The sequence below is a fragment of the Bombina bombina genome, chromosome 7 (assembly GCF_027579735.1).
Source record: "Bombina bombina isolate aBomBom1 chromosome 7, aBomBom1.pri, whole genome shotgun sequence".
NCBI lineage: Eukaryota > Metazoa > Chordata > Amphibia > Anura > Bombinatoridae > Bombina > Bombina bombina.
In genome coordinates, this window is record NC_069505.1 from 623,404,861 (window position 1) to 623,431,126 (window position 26,266).

Consider the following 26,266-nt stretch of genomic DNA (forward strand, 5'->3'; position numbering starts at 1 on the left):
TGTTAATAATATAACATATTTGATATCAAAATGACCAGAGAGGTGATATAGATTTGCCTCATCTATGATTGATATTCTGAGGGGTTCATGAAAGAAATTATGGCAGTTATTACATAGTTTAAAGAAATATTTTACTGTCTAAAAATGTTTAGAAATGTTAAGGAGGAATTTGTTTTTGCTGCCTGCTGCCACCGAAGGGCCGATACCGGTATAGCAGTTGTAATTTAACTGCTTAAAGGATGCGTTTCCATGGTGACCAAGGGCCAATCCAAATAGACATCCCACCTAACCAATGGGATGGTCAGATCTCGTAGGGCCACTCCCATGGTTTCATCAATGAATGAAAAAAGTTATTTAAGTGAACGCATGAAGGAGAAAGGGACAGATTTTGCTGACTTGAATGATACATTGCTGGGCGTCCAAAATACACTCATTCTAAACAAGCTGATCTACCTTCTTCTCAGTGATTGCAAAAATTTACTTATATATTTTCTGAGATGAAACAAGGAATCCTTGGTAACTGAATTATCTACTTTGGTAACGTATATATATATATAAAAAGAAAGAGGGTTGCAATTAATATTTTAGCACAGATATATGCATAATAGCTGTAGTTTATATTCAGTCTGTATATTGTTGAATACATATCCTTGATGCTAAATTGTTTTATCTATACAACTGTAGAGTTATAACTCAGAATTGGGTCTTTACGTAAATAATACATACAATTTCTGATGTTTTTAATAGAAGTGTATATTGTACTATTGCTTAAATTAGCACTGTAAATCATATTGCTGAATGTTTGTAACTGCTATTTTAGGTCTCATTGTAATATTTTAAATGCAGCTCTGAATGAAAGATTGGTTTTAAAGTAAATTGGCATGAGCTTTGCATAGCATATTTTAAATAGTTTTTGTTTTAACGCATATAATATTGACTCATATTCTAATCATTACAAATATTTACGTATCAACATGTTCATAGTTATTTACTAATAATAAAGAATTCAGATATTTAGATTAATTTTATTGTCTTAGCAAATGTATGTTTGATTGCAGGTTTAGTTTAAAGGAAGATTGTTAAATATATTCCCTGCCATATACTTACACATTGTTTAGAGAATACTGCTAAGATTTTCATAAATATACTGACAAGGGTATACAGCTAATTACAGCACCATATTCATTACCTGTATATAATGTACAGTAAATTAACCCTGTGTGACCCGGTATATAACTTACAGACTACATATAATACATTTATACCTAGTATTAGTGACTCAGGGTATACAGCTAATTACAGCACCATAATCATTACCTGTATATAATGTACAGTAAATTAACCCTGTGTGACCGGTATATAACTTACAGACTACATATAATACACAGTTATACCTAGTATTACTGACTCAGGGTATACAGCTAATTACAGCACCATACTCATTACCTGTATATAATGTACAGTAAATTAACCCTGTGTGACCGGTATATAACTTACAGACTACATATAATACACAGTTATACCTAGTATTAGTGACTCAGGTATACAGCTATTTACAGCACCATATTCATTACCTGTATATAATGTACAGTAAATTAACCCTGTGTGACCGGTATATAACTTACAGACTACATATAATACAGTTATACCTAGTATTAGTGACTCAGGGTATACAGCTAATTACAGCACCATACTCATTACCTGTATATAATGTACAGTAAATTAACCCTGTGTGACCGGTATATAACTTACAGACTACATATAATACATTTATACCTAGTATTAGTGACTCAGGGTATACAGCTATTTACAGCACCATACTCATTACCTGTATATAAAGTACAGTAAATTAACCCTGTGTGACCGGTATATAACTTACAGACTACATATAATACACAGTTATACCTAGTATTAGTGACTCAGGGTATACAGCTAATTACAGCACCATACTCATTACCTGTATATAATGTACAGTAAATTAACCCTGTGTGACCGGTATATAACTTACAGACTACATATAATACATTTATACCTAGTATTAGTGACTCAGGGTATACAGCTAATTACAGCACCATAATCATTACCTGTATATAATGTACAGTAAATTAACCCTGTATGACCCGGTATATAACTTACAGACTACATATAATACACAGTTATACCTAGTATTAGTGACTCAGGGTATACAGCTAATTACAGCACCATACTCATTACCTGTATATAATGCACAGTAAATTAACCCTGTGTGACCGGTATATAACTTACAGACTACATATAATACAGTTATACCTAGTATTAGTGACTCAGGGTATACAGCTATTTACAGAACCATACTCATTACCTGTATATAATGTACAGTAAATTAACCCTGTGTGACCGGTATATAACTTACATACTACATATAATACACAGTTATACCTAGTATTAGTGACTCAGGGTATACAGCTATTTACAGCACCATATTCATTACCTGTATATAATGCACAGTAAATTAACCCTGTGTGACCGGTATATAACTTACAGACTACATATAATACAGTTATACCTAGTATTAGTGACTCAGGGTATACAGCTAATTACAGCACCATATTCATTACCTGTATATAATGTACAGTAAATTAACCCTGTGTGACCGGTATATAACTTACAGACTACATATAATACATTTATACCTAGTATTAGTGACTCAGGGTATACAGCTATTTACAGCACCATACTCATTACCTGTATATAATGTACAGTAAATTAACCCTGTGTGACCGGTATATAACTTACAGACTACATATAATACAGTTATACCTAGTATTAGTGACTCAGGGTATACAGCTAATTACAGCACCATACTCATTACCTGTATATAATGTACAGTAAATTTACCCTGTGTGACCGGTATATAACTTACAGACTACATATAATACACAGTTATACCTAGTATTAGTGACTCAGGGTATACAGCTATTTACAGCACCATACTCATTACCTGTATATAATGTACAGTAAATTAACCCTGTGTGACCGGTATATAACTTACAGACTACATATAATACACAGTTATACCTAGTATTAGTGACTCAGGGTATATAGCTATTTACAGCACCATACTCATTACCTGTATATAATGTACAGTAAATTAACCCTGTGTGACCGGTATATAACTTACAGACTACATATAATACACAGTTATACCTAGTATTAGTGACTCAGGGTATACAGCTATTTACAGCACCATACTCATTACCTGTATATCATGTACAGTAAATTAACCCTGTGTGACCGGTATATAACTTACAGACTACATATAATACAGTTATACCTAGTATTAGTGACTCAGGGTATACAGCTAATTACAGCACCATACTCATTACCTGTATATAATGTACAGTAAATTAACCCTGTGTGACCGGTATATAACTTACAGACTACATATAATACATTTATACCTAGTATTAGTGACTCAGGGTATACAGCTAATTACAGCACCATAATCATTACCTGTATATAATGTACAGTAAATTAACCCTGAGTGACCGGTATATAACTTACAGACTACATATAATACATTTATACATAGTATTAGTGACTCAGGGTATACAGCTAATTACAGCACCATAGTCATTACCTGTATATAATGTACAGTAAATTAACCCTGTGTGACCCGGTATATAACTTACAGACTACATATAATACAGTTATACCTAGTATTAGTGACTCAGGGTATACAGCTAATTACAGCACCATATTCATTACCTGTATATAATGTACAGTAAATTAACCCTGTGTGACCGGTATATAACTTACAGACTACATATAATACACAGTTATACCTAGTATTAGTGACTCAGGGTATACAGCTAATTACAGCACCATACTCATTACCTGTATATAGTGTACAGTAAATTAACCCTGTGTGACCGGTATATAACTTACAGACTACATATAATACATTTATACCTAGTATTAGTGACTCAGGGTATACAGCTAATTACAGCACCATACTCATTACCTGTATATAATGTACAGTAAATTAACCCTGTGTGACCGGTATATAACTTACAGACTACATATAATACACAGTTATACCTAGTATTAGTGACTCAGGGTATACAGCTAATTACAGCACCATACTCATTACCTGTATATAATGTACAGTAAATTAACCCTGTGTGACCGGTATATAACTTACAGACTACATATAATACAGTTATACCTAGTATTAGTGACTCAGGGTATACAGCTATTTACAGCACCATACTCATTACCTGTATATAATGTACAGTAAATTAACCCTGTGTGACCGGTATATAACTTACAGACTACATATAATACAAGTTATACCTAGTATTAGTGACTCAGGGTATACAGCTAATTACAGCACCATACTCATTACCTGTATATAATGTACAGTAAATTAACCCTGTGTGAACGGTATATAACTTACAGACTACATATAATACAGTTATACCTAGTATTAGTGACTCAGGGTATACAGCTAATTACAGCACCATACTCATTACCTGTATATAATGTACAGTAAATTAACCCTGTGTGACCGGTATATAACTTACAGACTACATATAATACACAGTTATACCTAGTATTAGTGACTCAGGGTATACAGCTAATTACAGCACCATAATCATTACCTGTATATAATGTACAGTAAATTAACCCTGTGTGACCCGGTATATAACTTACAGACTACATATAATACAGTTATACCTAGTATTAGTGACTCAGGGTATACAGCTAATTACAGCACCATACTCATTACCTGTATATAATGTACAGTAAATTAACCTGTGTGACCGGTATATAACTTACAGACTACATATAATACACAGTTATACCTAGTATTAGTGACTCAGGGTATACAGCTATTTACAGCACCATACTCATTACCTGTATATAATGTACAGTAAATTTAACCCTGTGTGACCGGTATATAACTTACAGACTACATATATACAAGTTATACCTAGTATTAGTGACTCAGGGTATACAGCTAATTACAGCACCATACTCATTACCTGTATATAATGTACAGTAAATTAACCCTGTGTGACCGGTATATAACTTACAGACTACATATAATACAGTTATACCTAGTATTAGTGACTCAGGGGTATACAGCTATTTACAGCACCATACTCATTACCTGTATATAATGTACAGTAATTAACCTGTGTGTGACCGGTATATAACTTACAGACTACATATAATACACAGTTATACCTAGTATTAGTGACTCAGGGTATACAGCTAATTACAGCACCATACTCATTACCTGTATATAATGTACAGTAAATTAACCCTGTGTGACCGGTATATAACTTACAGACTACATATAATACAGTTATACCTAGTATTAGTGACTCAGGGTATACAGCTAATTACAGCACCATACTCATTACCTGTATATAATGTACAGTAAATTAACCCTGTGTGACCGGTATATAACTTACAGACTACATATAATACAGTTATACCTAGTATTAGTGACTCAGGGTATACAGCTAATTACAGCACCATAATCATTACCTGTATATAATGTACAGTAAATTAACCCTGTGTGACCGGTATATAACTTACAGACTACATATAATACAGTTATACCTAGTATTAGTGACTCAGGGTATACAGCTAATTACAGCACCATACTCATTACCTGTATATAATGTACAGTAAATTAACCCTGTGTGACCCGGTATATAACTTACAGACTACATATAATACAGTTATACCTAGTATTAGTGACTCAGGGTATACAGCTAATTACAGCACCATATTCATTACCTGTATATAATGTACAGTAAATTAACCCTGTGTGACCGGTATATAACTTACAGACTACATATAATACACAGTTATACCTAGTATTAGTGACTCAGGGTATACAGCTAATTACAGCACCATACTCATTACCTGTATATAATGTACAGTAAATTAACCCTGTGTGACCGGTATATAACTTACAGACTACATATAATACAGTTATACCTAGTATTAGTGACTCAGGGTATACAGCTAATTACAGCACCATACTCATTACCTGTATATAATGTACAGTAAATTAACCCTGTGTGACCGGTATATAACTTACAGACTACATATAATACACAGTTATACCTAGTATTAGTGACTCAGGGTATACAGCTAATTACAGCACCATACTCATTACCTGTATATAATGCACAGTAAATTAACCCTGTGTGACCGGTATATAACTTACAGACTACATATAATACAGTTATACCTAGTATTAGTGACTCAGGGTATACAGCTAATTACAGCACCATACTCATTACCTGTATATAATGTACAGTAAATTAACCCTGTGTGACCGGTATATAACATACAGACTACATATAATACAAGTTATACCTAGTATTAGTGACTCAGGGTATACAGCTATTTACAGCACCATACTCATTACCTGTATATAATGTACAGTAAATTAACCCTGTGTGACCGGTATATAACTTACAGACTACATATAATACAGTTATACCTAGTATTAGTGACTCAGGGTATACAGCTAATTACAGCACCATACTCATTACCTGTATATAATGTACAGTAAATTAACCCTGTGTGACCGGTATATAACTTACAGACTACATATAATACAGTTATACCTAGTATTAGTGACTCAGGGTATACAGCTAATTACAGCACCATACTCATTACCTGTATATAATGTACAGTAAATTAACCCTGTGTGACCGGTATATAACTTACAGACTACATATAATACAGTTATACCTAGTATTAGTGACTCAGGGTATACAGCTAATTACAGCACCATACTCATTACCTGTATATAATGTACAGTAAATTAACCCTGTGTGACCCGGTATATAACTTACAGACTACATATAATACAGTTATACCTAGTATTAGTGACTCAGGGTATACAGCTAATTACAGCACCATACTCATTACCTGTATATAATGTACAGTAAATTAACCCTGTGTGACCGGTATATAACTTACAGACTACATATAATACAGTTATACCTAGTATTAGTGACTCAGGGTATACAGCTAATTACAGCACCATACTCATTACCTGTATATAATGTACAGTAAATTAACCCTGTGTGACCGGTATATAACTTACAGACTACATATAATACACAGTTATACCTAGTATTAGTGACTCAGGGTATACAGCTAATTACAGCACCATACTCATTACCTGTATATAATGTACAGTAAATTAACCCTGTGTGACCGGTATATAACTTACAGACTACATATAATACAGTTATACCTAGTATTAGTGACTCAGGGTATACAGCTAATTACAGCACCATACTCATTACCTGTATATAATGTACAGTAAATTAACCCTGTGTGACCGGTATATAACTTACAGACTACATATAATACATTTATACCTAGTATTAGTGACTCAGGGTATACAGCTAATTACAGCACCATACTCATTACCTGTATATAATGTACAGTAAATTAACCCTGTGTGACCCGGTATATAACTTACAGACTACATATAATACACAGTTATACCTAGTATTAGTGACTCAGGGTATACAGCTAATTACAGCACCATACTCATTACCTGTATATAATGTACAGTAAATTAACCCTGTGTGACCGGTATATAACTTACAGACTACATATAATACAGTTATACCTAGTATTAGTGACTCAGGGTATACAGCTAATTACAGCACCATACTCATTACCTGTATATAATGTACAGTAAATTAACCCTGTGTGACCGGTATATAACTTACAGACTACATATAATACATTATACCTAGTATTAGTGACTCAGGGTATACAGCTAATTACAGCACCATACTCATTACCTGTATATAATGTACAGTAAATTAACCCTGTGTGACCGGTATATAACTTACAGACTACATATAATACAGTTATACCTAGTATTAGTGACTCAGGGTATACAGCTAATTACAGCACCATACTCATTACCTGTATATAATGTACAGTAAATTAACCCTGTGTGACCGGTATATAACTTACAGACTACATATAATACAGTTATACCTAGTATTAGTGACTCAGGGTATACAGCTATTTACAGCACCATATTCATTACCTGTATATAATGTATAGTAAATTAACCCTGTGTGACCGGTATATAACTTACAGACTACATATAATACAGTTATACCTAGTATTAGTGACTCAGGGTATACAGCTATTTACAGCACCATATTCATTACCTGTATATAATGTACAGTAAATTAACCCTGTGTGACCGGTATATAACTTACAGACTACATATAATACAGTTATACCTAGTATTAGTGACTCAGGGTATACAGCTAATTACAGCACCATAATCATTACCTGTATATAATGTACAGTAAATTAACCCTGTGTGACCGGTATATAACTTACAGACTACATATAATACAGTTATACCTAGTATTAGTGACTCAGGGTATACAGCTAATTACAGCACCATATTCATTACCTGTATATAATGTACAGTAAATTAACCCTGTGTGACCCGGTATATAACTTACAGACTACATATAATACAGTTATACCTAGTATTAGTGACTCAGGGTATACAGCTATTTACAGCACCATACTCATTACCTGTATATAATGTACAGTAAATTAACCCTGTGTGACCGGTATATAACTTACAGACTACATATAATACATTTATACCTAGTATTAGTGACTCAGGGTATACAGCTAATTACAGCACCATACTCATTACCTGTATATAATGTACAGTAAATTAACCCTGTGTGACCGGTATATAACTTACAGACTACATATAATACAGTTATACCTAGTATTAGTGACTCAGGGTATACAGCTAATTACAGCACCATACTCATTACCTGTATATAATGTACAGTAAATTAACCCTGTGTGACCGGTATATAACTTACAGACTACATATAATACAGTTATACCTAGTATTAGTGACTCAGGGTATACAGCTAATTACAGCACCATACTCATTACCTGTATATAATGTACAGTAAATTAACCCTGTGTGACCGGTATATAACTTACAGACTACATATAATACAGTTATACCTAGTATTAGTGACTCAGGGTATACAGCTAATTACAGCACCATACTCATTACCTGTATATAATGTACAGTAAATTAACCCTGTGTGACCGGTATATAACTTACAGACTACATATAATACACAGTTATACCTAGTATTAGTGACTCAGGGTATACAGCTATTTACAGCACCATACTCATTACCTGTATATAATGTACAGTAAATTAACCCTGTGTGACCGGTATATAACTTACAGACTACATATAATACAGTTATACCTAGTATTAGTGACTCAGGGTATACAGCTATTTACAGCACCATACTCATTACCTGTATATCATGTACAGTAAATTAACCCTGTGTGACCGGTATATAAAACTTACAGACTACATATAATACAGTTATACCTAGTATTAGTGACTCAGGGTATACAGCTAATTACAGCACCATACTCATTACCTGTATATAATGTACAGTAAATTAACCCTGTGTGACCGGTATATAACTTACAGACTACATATAATACAGTTATACCTAGTATTAGTGACTCAGGGTATACAGCTATTTACAGCACCATACTCATTACCTGTATATAATGTACAGTAAATTAACCCTGTGTGACCCGGTATATAACTTACAGACTACATATAATACAGTTATACCTAGTATTAGTGACTCAGGGTATACAGCTAATTACAGCACCATACTCATTACCTGTATATAATGTACAGTAAATTAACCCTGTGTGACCGGTATATAACTTACAGACTACATATAATACATTTATACCTAGTATTAGTGACTCAGGGTATACAGCTAATTACAGCACCATACTCATTACCTGTATATAATGTACAGTAAATTAACCCTGTGTGACCGGTATATAACTTACAGACTACATATAATACAGTTATACCTAGTATTAGTGACTCAGGGTATACAGCTAATTACAGCACCATACTCATTACCTGTATATAATGTACAGTAAATTAACCCTGTGTGACCGGTATATAACTTACAGACTACATATAATACAGTTATACCTAGTATTAGTGACTCAGGGTATACAGCTATTTACAGCACCATACTCATTACCTGTATATAATGTACAGTAAATTAACCCTGTGTGACCGGTATATAACTTACAGACTACATATAATACATTTATACCTAGTATTAGTGACTCAGGGTATACAGCTAATTACAGCACCATACTCATTACCTGTATATAATGTACAGTAAATTAACCCTGTGTGACCGGTATATAACTTACAGACTACATATAATACAGTTATACCTAGTATTAGTGACTCAGGGTATACAGCTATTTACAGCACCATATTCATTACCTGTATATAATGTACAGTAAATTAACCCTGTGTGACCCGGTATATAACTTACAGACTACATATAATACAGTTATACCTAGTATTAGTGACTCAGGGTATACAGCTAATTACAGCACCATACTCATTACCTGTATATAATGTACAGTAAATTAACCCTGTGTGACCGGTATATAACTTACAGACTACATATAATACAGTTATACCTAGTATTAGTGACTCAGGGTATACAGCTAATTACAGCACCATACTCATTACCTGTATATAATGTACAGTAAATTAACCCTGTGTGACCGGTATATAACTTACAGACTACATATAATACATTTATACCTAGTATTAGTGACTCAGGGTATACAGCTAATTACAGCACCATACTCATTACCTGTATATAATGTACAGTAAATTAACCCTGTGTGACCGGTATATAACTTACAGACTACATATAATACACAGTTATACCTAGTATTAGTGACTCAGGGTATACAGCTATTTACAGCACCATACTCATTACCTGTATATAATGTACAGTAAATTAACCCTGTGTGACCGGTATATAACTTACAGACTACATATAATACATTTATACCTAGTATTAGTGACTCAGGGTATACAGCTAATTACAGCACCATACTCATTACCTGTATATAATGTACAGTAAATTAACCCTGTGTGACCGGTATATAACTTACAGACTACATATAATACATTTATACCTAGTATTAGTGACTCAGGGTATACAGCTATTTACAGCACCATACTCATTACCTGTATATAATGTACAGTAAATTAACCCTGTGTGACCGGTATATAACTTACAGACTACATATAATACATTTATACCTAGTATTAGTGACTCAGGGTATACAGCTAATTACAGCACCATACTCATTACCTGTATATAATGTACAGTAAATTAACCCTGTGTGACCCGGTATATAACTTACAGACTACATATAATACAGTTATACCTAGTATTAGTGACTCAGGGTATACAGCTATTTACAGCACCATACTCATTACCTGTATATAATGTACAGTAAATTAACCCTGTGTGACCCGGTATATAACTTACAGACTACATATAATACAGTTATACCTAGTATTAGTGACTCAGGGTATACAGCTAATTACAGCACCATACTCATTACCTGTATATAATGTACAGTAAATTAACCCTGTGTGACCGGTATATAACTTACAGACTACATATAATACAGTTATACCTAGTATTAGTGACTCAGGGTATACAGCTATTTACAGCACCATACTCATTACCTGTATATAATGCACAGTAAATTAACCCTGTGTGACCGGTATATAACTTACAGACTACATATAATACAGTTATACCTAGTATTAGTGACTCAGGGTATACAGCTATTTACAGCACCATACTCATTACCTGTATATAATGTACAGTAAATTAACCCTGTGTGACCGGTATATAACTTACAGACTACATATAATACAGTTATACCTAGTATTAGTGACTCAGGGTATACAGCTAATTACAGCACCATACTCATTACCTGTATATAATGTACAGTAAATTAACCCTGTGTGACCGGTATATAACTTACAGACTACATATAATACAGTTATACCTAGTATTAGTGACTCAGGGTATACAGCTAATTACAGCACCATACTCATTACCTGTATATAATGTACAGTAAATTAACCCTGTGTGACCGGTATATAACTTACAGACTACATATAATACACAGTTTATACCTAGTATTAGTGACTCAGGGTATACAGCTAATTACAGCACCATACTCATTACCTGTATATAATGTACAGTAAATTAACCCTGTGTGACCGGTATATAACTTACAGACTACATATAATACATCTATACCTAGTATTAGTGACTCAGGGTATACAGCTAATTACAGCACCATACTCATTACCTGTATATAATGTACAGTAAATTAACCCTGTGTGACCGGTATATAACTTACAGACTACATATAATACAGTTATACCTAGTATTAGTGACTCAGGGTATACAGCTATTTACAGCACCATACTCATTACCTGTATATAATGTACAGTAAATTAACCCTGTGTGACCGGTATATAACTTACAGACTACATATAATACAGTTATACCTAGTATTAGTGACTCAGGGTATACAGCTATTTACAGCACCATACTCATTACCTGTATATAATGTACAGTAAATTAACCCTGTGTGACCCGGTATATAACTTACAGACTACATATAATACAGTTATACCTAGTATTAGTGACTCAGGGTATACAGCTATTTACAGCACCATACTCATTACCTGTATATAATGTACAGTAAATTAACCCTGTGTGACCCGGTATATAACTTACAGACTACATATAATACATTTATACCTAGTATTAGTGACTCAGGGTATACAGCTAATTACAGCACCATACTCATTACCTGTATATAATGTACAGTAAATTAACCCTGTGTGACCGGTATATAACTTACAGACTACATATAATACAGTTATACCTAGTATTAGTGACTCAGGGTATACAGCTATTTACAGCACCATACTCATTACCTGTATATAATGTACAGTAAATTAACCCTGTGTGACCGGTATATAACTTACAGACTACATATAATACAGTTATACCTAGTATTAGTGACTCAGGGTATACAGCTATTTACAGCACCATACTCATTACCTGTATATAATGTACAGTAAATTAACCCTGTGTGACCGGTATATAACTTACAGACTACATATAATACACAGTTATACCTAGTATTAGTGACTCAGGGTATACAGCTATTTACAGCACCATACTCATTACCTGTATATAATGTACAGTAAATTAACCCTGTGTGACCGGTATATAACTTACAGACTACATATAATACAGTTATACCTAGTATTAGTGACTCAGGGTATACAGCTAATTACAGCACCATAGTCATTACCTGTATATAATGTACAGTAAATTAACCCTGTGTGACCGGTATATAACTTACAGACTACATATAATACATTTATACCTAGTATTAGTGACTCAGGGTATACAGCTAATTACAGCACCATACTCATTACCTGTATATAATGTACAGTAAATTAACCCTGTGTGACCGGTATATAACTTACAGACTACATATAATACAGTTATACCTAGTATTAGTGACTCAGGGTATACAGCTAATTACAGCACCATAGTCATTACCTGTATATAATGTACAGTAAATTAACCCTGTGTGACCGGTATATAACTTACAGACTACATATAATACATTTATACCTAGTATTAGTGACTCAGGGTATACAGCTATTTACAGCACCATACTCATTACCTGTATATAATGTACAGTAAATTAACCCTGTGTGACCGGTATATAACTTACAGACTACATATAATACACAGTTATACCTAGTATTAGTGACTCAGGGTATACAGCTATTTACAGCACCATATTCATTACCTGTATATAATGTACAGTAAATTAACCCTGTGTGACCGGTATATAACTTACAGACTACATATAATACACAGTTATACCTAGTATTAGTGACTCAGGGTATACAGCTATTTACAGCACCATACTCATTACCTGTATATAATGTACAGTAAATTAACCCTGTGTGACCGGTATATAACTTACAGACTACATATAATACAGTTATACCTAGTATTAGTGACTCAGGGTATACAGCTAATTACAGCACCATACTCATTACCTGTATATAATGTACAGTAAATTAACCCTGTGTGACCGGTATATAACTTACAGACTACATATAATACAGTTATACCTAGTATTAGTGACTCAGGGTATACAGCTAATTACAGCACCATATTCATTACCTGTATATAATGTATAGTAAATTAACCCTGTGTGACCGGTATATAACTTACAGACTACATATAATACAGTTATACCTAGTATTAGTGACTCAGGTATACAGCTATTTACAGCACCATACTCATTACCTGTATATAATGTACAGTAAATTAACCCTGTGTGACCGGTATATAACTTACAGACTACATATAATACACAGTTATACCTAGTATTAGTGACTCAGGGTATACAGCTAATTACAGCACCATACTCATTACCTGTATATAATGTACAGTAAATTAACCCTGTGTGACCCGGTATATAACTTACAGACTACATATAATACAGTTATACCTAGTATTAGTGACTCAGGGTATACAGCTAATTACAGCACCATACTCATTACCTGTATATAATGTACAGTAAATTAACCCTGTGTGACCCGGTATATAACTTACATACTACATATAATACAGTTATACCTAGTATTAGTGACTCAGGGTATACAGCTAATTACAGCACCATACTCATTACCTGTATATAATGTACAGTAAATTAACCCTGTGTGACCGGTATATAACTTACAGACTACATATAATACACAGTTATACCTAGTATTAGTGACTCAGGGTATACAGCTAATTACAGCACCATACTCATTACCTGTATATAATGTACAGTAAATTAACCCTGTGTGACCGGTATATAACTTACAGACTACATATAATACATTTATACCTAGTATTAGTGACTCAGGGTATACAGCTAATTACAGCACCATACTCATTACCTGTATATAATGTACAGTAAATTAACCCTGTGTGACCGGTATATAACTTACAGACTACATATAATACAGTTATACCTAGTATTGCAGACAGCTATATATGTGCACACACCGTACACTTACAGCATGAGGTGAAGCATACGTCATCACCGGAAGTCACGTCTGGTTTCCTAGAATTTTACTTCCGCTGTTCAAGTCAGATTTGCAAATTTGTCAGGTTAGACAGTTGAACGTCGATTATACGGATTAAATAGTCAATCAGGTCACTCCGATAACAAAGATGGCGGATTGGAGTTGTCTCATGTGACAAATATGACCAATAACATCGTGTCTAGACACCACTTCCTGCCCCTACTAATATGGCGTCCTGACTATCTTTACTGTGTGACCATAACCAAGATGGGACTTCATTAACTTATTTTACATTACACATATGGCGATTTACAATGTAGTCACTTCCTTTGCATAACAAAGATGGATGACCCATTAGCTTTACTTTGTGTGTGTCATTATGATTACTGACCCGAAAACCTTATATGTCAGCTGTTAGAGGAAGAGCTATAGTGACCAAAGCCTGCTATAGTTTTGCTCTGGGTACATCTGTGAGAAATGGTATGTCTATCTGTATATAGTGTATACATATCTCTTTATAGTGTATGTGTGTCTGTATATAGAGTGTGCATGTGTATATAGTGTATTTGTATCTATATAGAGTGTGCATATGTATATATAGTGTGTGCATATGTATATATAGTGGGTGTATCTGTATATAGTGTGCATGTGTATATATAGTGTGTGTATCTGTATATAGAGTGCATGTGTATATATAATGTGTGTATCTGTATATAGTGCATGTGTATATATATTGTGTGTGTATCTGTATATAGAGTGCATGTGTGTATATATATATATATATATATATATATATATATTGTGTGTATCTGTATATAGAGAGTGCATGTGTGTATATATATTGTGTGTATCTGTATATATCTGTATATAGAGAGTGCATGTGTGTGTGTGTATATATATATATATATAGCAATAAAGAAAACTTGCACTCACTGGACTTTTAACAAAACTTTACTTGGCAAAAATAGTGACGTTTCGGGGACAGTGTATCCCCTTCCTCAGACCTGTCTGAGGAAGGGGATACACTGTCCCCGAAACGTCACTATTTTTGCCAAGTAAAGTTTTGTTAAAAGTCCAGTGAGTGCAAGTTTTCTTTATTGCTGTACACCTAATTCCACTAGCACCCTGGCAGTTGTATTTGAGTGAGAGTGCACATCTTTGCTAACGTATATATATATATATATATATATATATATATATATATATATATATATATATTGTGTGTATCTGTATATAGATTGTGCATATGTATATATAGTGTGTGTATCTGTATATATAGAGTGTGCATATGTGTGTGGTATATATATATATATATAGTGTGTGTATCTGTATATAGAGTGTGTATATATATACTGTTAGTAGAGATGGAGGGCACTCACAGGACTTCATACAAGAGATAGCCTTTATTATTGTAGTAATACAAGTATAGTGTCGACGTTTCGGCCTTTTCTTAGGCCTTCTTCAAGACAATTTTCATAGTCTTAACTAATGCGGAATACGGCCTCCGCGTAGAACTCCCAGAATGACAGAATCATAATGATATATATCTGTATATAGTGTATGTATTGGCTGGTATATATCTGTATAAAGTGTATGTGTTGGCTGGTATATATCTGTATATAGTGTATGTGTTGGCTGGTATATATCTGTATATAGTGTATGTGTTGGCTGGTATATATCTGTATATAGTGTATGTGTTGGCTGGTATATATCTGTATATAGTGTATGTGTTGGCTAGTATATATCTGTTTAAAGTTTATGTGTTGGCTGGTATATATCTGTATATAGTGTATGTGTTGGCTGGTATATATCTGTATAAAGTGTATGTGTTGGCTGGTATATATCTGTATATAGTGTATGTAATAAATTACCATAGATATTATGTCTTTGTGGTATTGATTGGGTTAATTGTTCTTTCTCCATTTGCATGAACATAATTTACCCCGTAGTTACCAGTATTACTCATGTGACTAATTATCATTATACCAAGGCCAGAGCTGGACCTCACACATATCAGTGACACTAGCACCAGCTGCAGATGTAGTGATGTATAGGTCAGGTGAGTCAGTTGTTAGACCAAGGCCAGAGCTGTATCTCACACCTACCAGTGACACCAGCTGCAGATGTAGTGATGTATAGGTCAGGTGAGTCAGCTGTTAGACCAAGGCCAGAGCTGTATCTCACACCTACCAGTGACACTAGCACCAGCTGCAGATGTAGTGATGTATAGGTCAGGTGAGTCAGCTGTTAGACCAAGGGCAGAGCTGTATCTCACACCTACCAGTGACACTAGCACCAGCTGCAAATGTAGTGATGTATAGGTCAAGTGAGTCAGCTGTTAGACCAAGGCCAGAGCTTTATCTCACACCTACCAGTGACACTAGCACCAGCTGCAAATGTAGTGATGTATAGGTCAAGTGAGTCAGCTGTTAGACCAAGGCCAGAGCTGTATCTCACACCTACCAGTGACACCAGCTGCAGATGTAGTGATGTATAGGTCAGGTGAGTCAGCTGTTAGACCAAGGCCAGAGCTGTATCTCACACCTACCAGTGACACCAGCTGCAGATGTAGTGATGTATAGGTCAGGTGAGTCAGCTGTTAGACCAAGGCCAGAGCTGTATCTCACACCCACCAGTGACACTAGCACCAGCTGCAGATGTAGTGATGTATAGGTCAGGTGAGTCAGCTGCTAGACCAAGGCCAGAGCTGTATCTCACACCTACCAGTGACACTAGCACCAGCTGCAGATGTAGTGATGTATAGGTCAGGTGAGTCGGCTGCTAGACCAAGGCCAGAGCTGTACCTCACACCTACCAGTGACACTAGCACCAGCTGCAGATGTAGTGATGTATAGGTCAGGTGAGTCAGCTGCTAGACCAAGGCCAGAGCTGTATCTCACACCTACCAGTGACACTAGCACCAGCTGCAGATGTAGTGATGTATAGGTCAGGTGAGTCAGCTGCTAGACCAAGGCCAGAGCTGTATCTCACACCTACCAGTGACACTAGCACCAGCTGCAGATGTAGTGATGTATAGGTCAGGTGAGTCAGCTGTTAGACCAAGGCCAGAGCTGTACCTCACACCTACCAGTGACACTAGCACCAGCTGCAGATGTAGTGATGTATAGGTCAGGTGAGTCAGCTGTTAGACCAAGGCCAGAGCTGTATCTCACACCTACCAGTGACACTAGCACCATCTGCAGATGTAGTGATGTATAGGTCAGGTGAGTCAGCTGTTAGACCAAGGCCAGAGCTGTACCTCACACCTACCAGTGACACTAGCACCAGCTGCAGATGTAGTGATGTATAGGTCAGGTGAGTCAGCTGTTAGACCAAGGCCAGAGCTGTATCTCACACCTACCAGTGACACTAGCACCATCTGCAGATGTAGTGATGTATAGGTCAGGTGAGTCAGCTGCTAGACCAAGGCCAGAGCTGTATCTCACACCTACCAGTAACACTAGCACCAGCTGCAGATGTAGTGATGTATAGGTCAGGTGAGTCAGCTGTTAGACCAAGGCCAGAGCTGTATCTCACACCTACCAGTGACACCAGCTGCAGATGTAGTGATGTATAGGTCAGGTGAGTCAGCTGTTAGACCAAGGCCAGAGCTGTATCTCACACCTACCAGTGACACTAGCACCAGCTGCAGATGTAGTGATGTATAGGTCAGGTGAGTCAGCTGTTAGACCAAGGCCAGAGCTGTATCTCACACCTACCAGTGACACCAGCTGCAGATGTAGTGATGTATAGGTCAGGTGAGTCAGCTGTTAGACCAAGGCCAGAGCTGTATCTCACACCTACCAGTGACACCAGCTGCAGATGTAGTGATGTATAGGTCAGGTGAGTCAGCTGTTAGACCAAGGCCAGAGCTGTATCTCACACCTACCAGTGACACTAGCACCAGCTGCAGATGTAGTGATGTATAGGTCAGGTGAGTCAGCTGTTAGACCAAGGCCAGAGCTGGACCTCACACCTACCAGTGACACTAGCACCAGCTGCAGATGTAGTGATGTATAGGTCAGGTGAGTCAGCTGTTAGACCAAGGCCAGGGCTGTATCTCACACCTACCAGTGACACTAGCACCAGCTGCAGATGTAGTGATGTATAGGTCAGGTGAGTCAGCTGTTAGACCAAGGCCAGAGCTGTATCTCACACCTACCAGTGACACTAGCACCAGCTGCAGATGTAGTGATGTATAGGTCAGGTGAGTCGGCTGCTAGACCAAGGCCAGAGCTGTATCTCACACATATCAGTGACATTAGCACCAGCTGCAGATGTAGTGATGTATAGGTCAGGTGAGTCAGCTGTTAGACCAAGGCCAGAGCTGTATCTCACACATATCAGTGACATTAGCACCAGCTGCAGATGTAGTGATGTATAGGTCAGGTGAGTCAGCTGTTAGACCAAGGCCAGAGCTGTATCTCACACCTACCAGTGACACTAGCACCAGCTGCAGATGTAGTGATGTATAGGTCAGGTGAGTCAGCTGTTAGACCAAGGCCAGAGCTGTATCTCACACCTACCAGTGACACTAGCACCAGCTGCAGATCTAGTGATGTATAGGTCAGGTGAGTCGGCTGCTAGACCAAGGCCAGAGCTGTATCTCACACATATCAGTGACATTAGCACTAGCTGCAAATGTAGTGATGTATAGGTCAGGTGAGTCAGCTGTTAGACCAAGGCCAGAGCTGTATCTCACACCTACCAGTGACACTAGCACCAGCTGCAGATGTAGTGATGTATAGGTCAGGTGAGTCAGCTGTTAGACCAAGGCCAGAACTTTATCTCACACATGACACTAGCACCAGCTGCAGATGTAGTGATGTATAGGTCAGGTGAGTCAGCTGCTAGACCAAGGCCAGAGCTGTATCTCACACCTACCGGTAACACCAGCACCAGCTGCAGATGTAGTGATGTATAGGTCAGGTGAGTCAGCTGCTAGACCAAGGCCAGAGCTGTATCTCACACCTACCAGTGACACTAGCACCAGCTGCAGATGTAGTGATGTATAGGTCAGGTGAGTCAGCTGTTAGACCAAGACCAGAGCTATATCTCACACCTACCAGTGACACCAGCTGCAGATGTAGTGATGTATAGGTCAGGTGAGTCAGCTGTTAGACCAAGGCCAGAGCTGTATCTCACACCTACCAGTGACACTAGCACCAGCTGCAGATGTAGTGATGTATAGGTCAGGTGAGTCAGCTGTTAGACCAAGGCCAGAGCTGTATCTCACACCTACCAGTGACACTAGCACCAGCTGCAGATGTAGTGATGTATAGGTCAGGTGAGTCAGCTGTTAGACCAAGACCAGAGCTATATCTCACACCTACCAGTGACACCAGCTGCAGATGTAGTGATGTATAAGTCAGGTGAGTCAGCTGCTAGACCAAGGCCAGAGCTGTATCTCACACCTACCAGTGACACCAGCTGCAGATGTAGTGATGTATAGGTCAGGTGAGTCAGCTGTTAGACCAAGGCCAGAGCTGTATCTCACACCTACCAGTGACACTAGCACCAGCTGCAGATGTAGTGATGTATAAGTCAGGTGAGTCAGCTGTTAGACCAAGGCCAGAGCTGGACCTCACACCTACCAGTGACATTAGCACCAGCTTCAGATGTAGTGATGTATAGGTCAGGTGAGTCAGCTGCTAGACCAAGGCCAGAGCTGTATCTCACACCTACCAGTGACACTAGCACCAGCTGCAGATGTAGTGATGTATAGGTCAGGTGAGTCAGCTGTTAGACCAAGGCCAGAACTTTATCTCACACATGACACTAGCACCAGCTGCAGATGTAGTGATGTATAGGTCAGGTGAGTCAGCTGCTAGACCAAGGCCAGAGCTGTATCTCACACCTACCAGTGACACTAGCACCAGCTGCAGATGTAGTGATGTATAAGTCAGGTGAGTCAGCTGCTAGACCAAGGCCAGAGCTGTATCTCACACCTACCAGTGACACCAGCTGCAGATGTAGTGATGTATAGGTCAGGTGAGTCAGCTGCTAGACCAAGGCCATAGCTGTATCTCACACCTACCGGTAACACTAGCACCAGCTGCAGATGTAGTGATGTATAGGTCAGGTGAGTCAGCTGTTAGACCAAGGCCAGAGCTGTATCTCACACCTACCAGTGACATTAGCACCAGCTGCAGATGTAGTGATGTATAGGTCAGGTGAGTCAGCTTCTAGACCAAGACCAGAGCTGTATCTCACACCTACCAGTGACACTAGCACCAGCTGCAGATGTAGTGATGTATAGGTCAGGTGAGTCAGCTGTTAGACCAAGGCCAGAGCTGTATCTCACACCTACCAGTGACACTAGCACCAGCTGCAGATGTAGTGATGTATAGGTCAGGTGAGTCAGCTGCTAGACCAAGGCCAGAGCTGTATCTCACACCTACCAGTGACACTAGCACCAGCTGCAGATGTAGTGATGTATAGGTCAGGTGAGTCAGCTGTTAGACCAAGGCCAGAGCTGTATCTCACACCTACCAGTGACATTAGCACCAGCTGCAGATGTAGTGATGTATAGGTCAGGTGTGTCAGCTTCTAGACCAAGGCCAGAGCTGTATCTCACACCTACCAGTGACACTAGCACCAGCTGCAGATGTAGTGATGTATAGGTCAGGTGAGTCAGCTGCTAGACTAAGGCCAGAGCTGTATCTCACACCTACCAGTGACACTAGCACCAGCTGCAGATGTAGTGATGTATAGGTCAGGTGAGTCAGCTGTTAGACCAAGGCCAGAGCTGTATCTCACACCTATCAGTGACACTAGCACCAGCTGCAGATGTAGTGATGTATAGGTAAGGTGAGTCAGCTGTTAGACCAAGGCCAGAGCTGGACCTCACACCTACCAGGGACACTAGCACCAGCTGCAGATGTAGTGATGTATAGGTCAGGTGAGTCAGCTGTTAGACGAAGGCCAGGGCTGTATCTCACACCTACCAGTGACACTAGCACCAGCTGCAGATGTAGTGATGTATAGGTCAGGTGAGTCAGCTGTTAGACCAAGGCCAGGGCTGTATCTCACACCTACCAGTGACACTAGCACCAGCTGCAGATGTAGTGATGTATAGGTCAGGTGAGTCAGCTGCTAGACTAAGGCCAGAGCTGTATCTCACACCTACCAGTGACACTAGCACCAGCTGCAGATGTAGTGATGTATAGGTCAGGTGAGTCAGCTGTTAGACCAAGGCCAGAGCTGGACCTCACACCTACCAGTGACACTAGCACCAGCTGCAGATGTAGTGATGTATAGGTCAGGTGAGTCAGCTGTTAGACCAAAGCCATAGCTGTATCTCACACCTACCAGTGACACCAGCACCAGCTGCAGATGTAGTGATGTATAGGTCAGGTGAGTCAGCTGTTAGACCAAGGCCAGAGCTGTACCTCACACCTACCAGTGACACTAGCACCAGCTGCAGATGTAGTGATGTATAGGTCAGGTGAGTCAGCTGTTAGACCAAGGCCAGAGCTGTACCTCACACCTACCAGTGACACTAGCACCAGCTGCAGATGTAGTGATGTATAGGTCAGGTGAGTCAGCTGTTAGACCAAGGCCAGAGCTGTATCTCACACCTACCAGTGACACTAGCACCAGCTGCAGATGTAGTGATATATAGGTCAGGTGAGTCAGCTGTTAGACCAAGGCCATAGCTGTATCTCACACCTACCAGTGACACTAGCACCAGCTGCAGATGTATTGATGTATAGGTCAGGTGACTCAGCTGTTAGACCAAGGCCAGAGCTGTATCTCACACCTACCAGTGACACTAGCACCAGCTGCAGATGTAGTGATGTATAGGTCAGGTGAGTCAGCTGTTAGACCAAGGCCAGAGCTGTACCTCACACCTACCAGTGACACTAGCACCAGCTGCAGATGTAGTGATGTATAGGTCAGGTGAGTCAGCTGTTAGACCAAGGCCAGAGCTGTATCTCACACCTACCAGTGACACTAGCACCAGCTGCAGATGTAGTGATGTATAGGTCAGGTGAGTCAGCTTCTAGACCAAGGCCAGAGCTGTACCTCACACCTACCAGTGACACTAGCACCATCTGCAGATGTAGTGATGTATAGGTCAGGTGAGTCAGCTGTTAGACCAAGGCCAGAGCTGTATCTCACACCTACCAGTGACACTAGCACCAGCTGCAGATGTAGTGATGTATAGGTCAGGTGAGTCAGCTGTTAGACAAAGGCCAGAATTGTATCTCACACCTACCAGTGACATTAGCACCAGCTTCAGATGTAGTGATGTATAGGTCAGGTGAGTCAGCTGCTAGACCAAGGCCAGAGCTGTATCTCACACCTACCAGTGACACTAGCACCAGCTGCAGATGTAGTGATGTATAGGTCAGGTGAGTCAGCTGCTAGACCAAGGCCAGAGCTGTATCTCACACCTACCAGTGACACTAGCACCAGCTGCAGATGTAGTGATGTATAGGTCAGGTGAGTCAGCTGCTAGACCAAGGCCAGAGCTGTATCTCACACCTACCAGTGACACTAGCACCAGCTGCAGATGTAGTGATGTATAGGTCAGGTGAGTCAGCTGTTAGACCAAGGCCAGAGCTGTATCTCACACCTACCAGTGACACTAGCACCAGCTGCAGATGTAGTGATGTATAGGTCAGGTGAGTCAGCTGTTAGACCAAGGCCAGAGCTGGACCTCACACCTACCAGTGACACTAGCACCAGCTGCAGATGTAGTGATATATAGGTCAGGTGAGTCAGCTGCTAGACGAAGGCCAGGGCTGTATCTCACACCTACCAGTGACACTAGCACCAGCTGCAGATGTAGTGATGTATAGGTCAGGTGAGTCAGCTGTTAGACCAAGGCCAGAGCTGTATCTCACACCTACCAGTGACACTAGCACCAGCTGCAGATGTAGTGATGTATAGGTCAGGTGAGTCAGCTGTTAGACCAAGGCCAGGGCTGTATCTCACACCTACCAGTGACACTAGCACCAGCTGCAGATGTAGTGATGTATAGGTCAGGTGAGTCAGCTGCTAGACTAAGGCCAGAGCTGTATCTCACACCTACCAGTGACACTAGCACCAGCTGCAGATGTAGTGATGTATAGGTCAGGTGAGTCAGCTGTTAGACCAAGGCCAGAGCTGGACCTCACACCTACCAGTGACACTAGCACCAGCTGCAGATGTAGTGATGTATAGGTCAGGTGAGTCAGCTGCTAGACGAAGGCCAGGGCTGTATCTCACACCTACCAGTGACACTAGCACCAGCTGCAGATGTAGTGATGTATAGGTCAGGTGAGTCAGCTGTTAGACCAAGGCCAGAGCTGTATCTCACACCTACCAGTGACATTAGCACCAGCTGCAGATGTAGTGATGTATAGGTCAGGTGAGTCAGCTGTTAGACCAAGGCCAGAGCTGTATCTCACACCTACCAGTGACACTAGCACCAGCTGCAGATGTAGTGATGTATAGGTCAGGTGAGTCAGCTGTTAGACCAAGGCCAGAGCTGTATCTCACACCTACCAGTGACATTAGCACCAGCTGCAGATGTAGTGATGTATAGGTCAGGTGAGTCAGCTGTTAGACCAAGGCCAGGGCTGTATCTCACACCTACCAGTGACATTAGCACCAGCTGCAGATGTAGTGATGTATAGGTCAGGTGAGTCAGCTGTTAGACCAAGGCCAGAGCTGTATCTCACACCTACCAGTGACACTAGCACCAGCTGCAGATGTAGTGATGTATAGGTCAGGTGAGTCAGCTGTTAGACCAAGGCCAGAGCTGTATCTCACACATATCAGTGACACTAGCACCAGCTGCAGATGTAGTGATGTATAGGTCAGGTGAGTCAGCTGTTAGACCAAGGCCAGAGCTGTACCTCACACCTACCAGTGACACTAGCACCAGCTGCAGATGTAGTGATGTATAGGTCAGGTGAGTCAGCTGTTAGACCAAGGCCAGAGCTGTATCTCACACCTACCAGTGACACTAGCACCAGCTGCAGATGTATTGATGTATAGGTCAGGTGACTCAGCTGTTAGACCAAGGCCAGAGCTGTATCTCACACCTACCAGTGACACTAGCACCAGCTGCAGATGTAGTGATGTATAGGTCAGGTGAGTCAGCTGTTAGACCAAGGCCAGAACTTTATCTCACACATGACACTAGCACCAGCTGCAGATGTAGTGATGTATAGGTCAGGTGAGTCAGCTGCTAGACCAAGGCCAGAGCTGTATCTCACACCTACCGGTAACACCAGCACCAGCTGCAGATGTAGTGATGTATAGGTCAGGTGAGTCAGCTGTTAGACCAAGGCCAGAGCTGTATCTCACACCTACCAGTGACACTAGCACCAGCTGCAGATGTAGTGATGTATAGGTCAGGTGAGTCAGCTGTTAGACCAAGGCCAGAGCTGTATCTCACACCTACCAGTGACACTAGCACCAGCTGCAGATGTAGTGATGTATAGGTCAGGTGAGTCAGCTGCTAGACCAAGGCCAGAGCTGTATCTCACACCTACCAGTGACACTAGCACCAGCTGCAGATGTAGTGATGTATAGGTCAGGTGAGTCAGCTGTTAGACCAAGGCCAGAGCTGTATCTCACACCTATCAGTGACACTAGCACCAGCTGCAGATGTAGTGATGTATAGGTCAGGTGAGTCAGCTGTTAGACCAAGGCCAGAGCTGTATCTCACACCTACCAGTGACATTAGCACCAGCTGCAGATGTAGTGATGTATAGGTCAGGTGAGTCAGCTGCTAGACCAAGGCCAGAGCTGTATCTCACACCTATCAGTGACACTAGCACCAGCTGCAGATGTAGTGATGTATAGGTCAGGTGAGTCAGCTGTTAGACCAAGGCCAGAGCTGGACCTCACACCTACCAGTGACATTAGCACCAGCTGCAGATGTAGTGATGTATAGGTCAGGTGAGTCAGCTGCTAGACCAAGGCCAGAGCTGTATCTCACACCTATCAGTGACACTAGCACCAGCTGCAGATGTAGTAATGTATAGGTCAGGTGAGTCAGCTGCTAGACCAAGGCCAGAGCTGTATCTCACACCTATCAGTGACACTAGCACCAGCTGCAGATGTAGTGATGTATAGGTCAGGTGAGTCAGCTGTTAGACCAAGGCCATAGCTGTATCTCACACCTATCAGTGACACTAGCACCAGCTGCAGATGTAGTGATGT

General features: G+C 39.4%; 2 protein-coding genes across 2 annotated transcripts in view; one reads left to right on the forward strand and one right to left on the reverse strand.

The window, feature by feature from the left end:
* Positions 1-15,259, reverse strand: part of LOC128635639 (gastrula zinc finger protein XlCGF26.1) — a 73,430-nt gene extending 58,171 nt beyond the window's left edge. Inside the window, exon 1 of the mRNA XM_053688722.1 lies at positions 15,095-15,259. The gene's annotated coding sequence lies outside the window, so the exon portion shown is untranslated. The remainder of the gene's footprint in view (positions 1-15,094) is intronic.
* Positions 15,260-15,446: 187 nt separating this feature from the next.
* Positions 15,447-26,266, forward strand: part of LOC128635636 (oocyte zinc finger protein XlCOF6) — a 29,965-nt gene continuing 19,145 nt past the window's right edge. Inside the window, exon 1 of the mRNA XM_053688716.1 lies at positions 15,447-15,583. Coding sequence (XP_053544691.1) covers positions 15,581-15,583 — 3 coding nt within the window. The 5' untranslated portion in view covers positions 15,447-15,580. The remainder of the gene's footprint in view (positions 15,584-26,266) is intronic.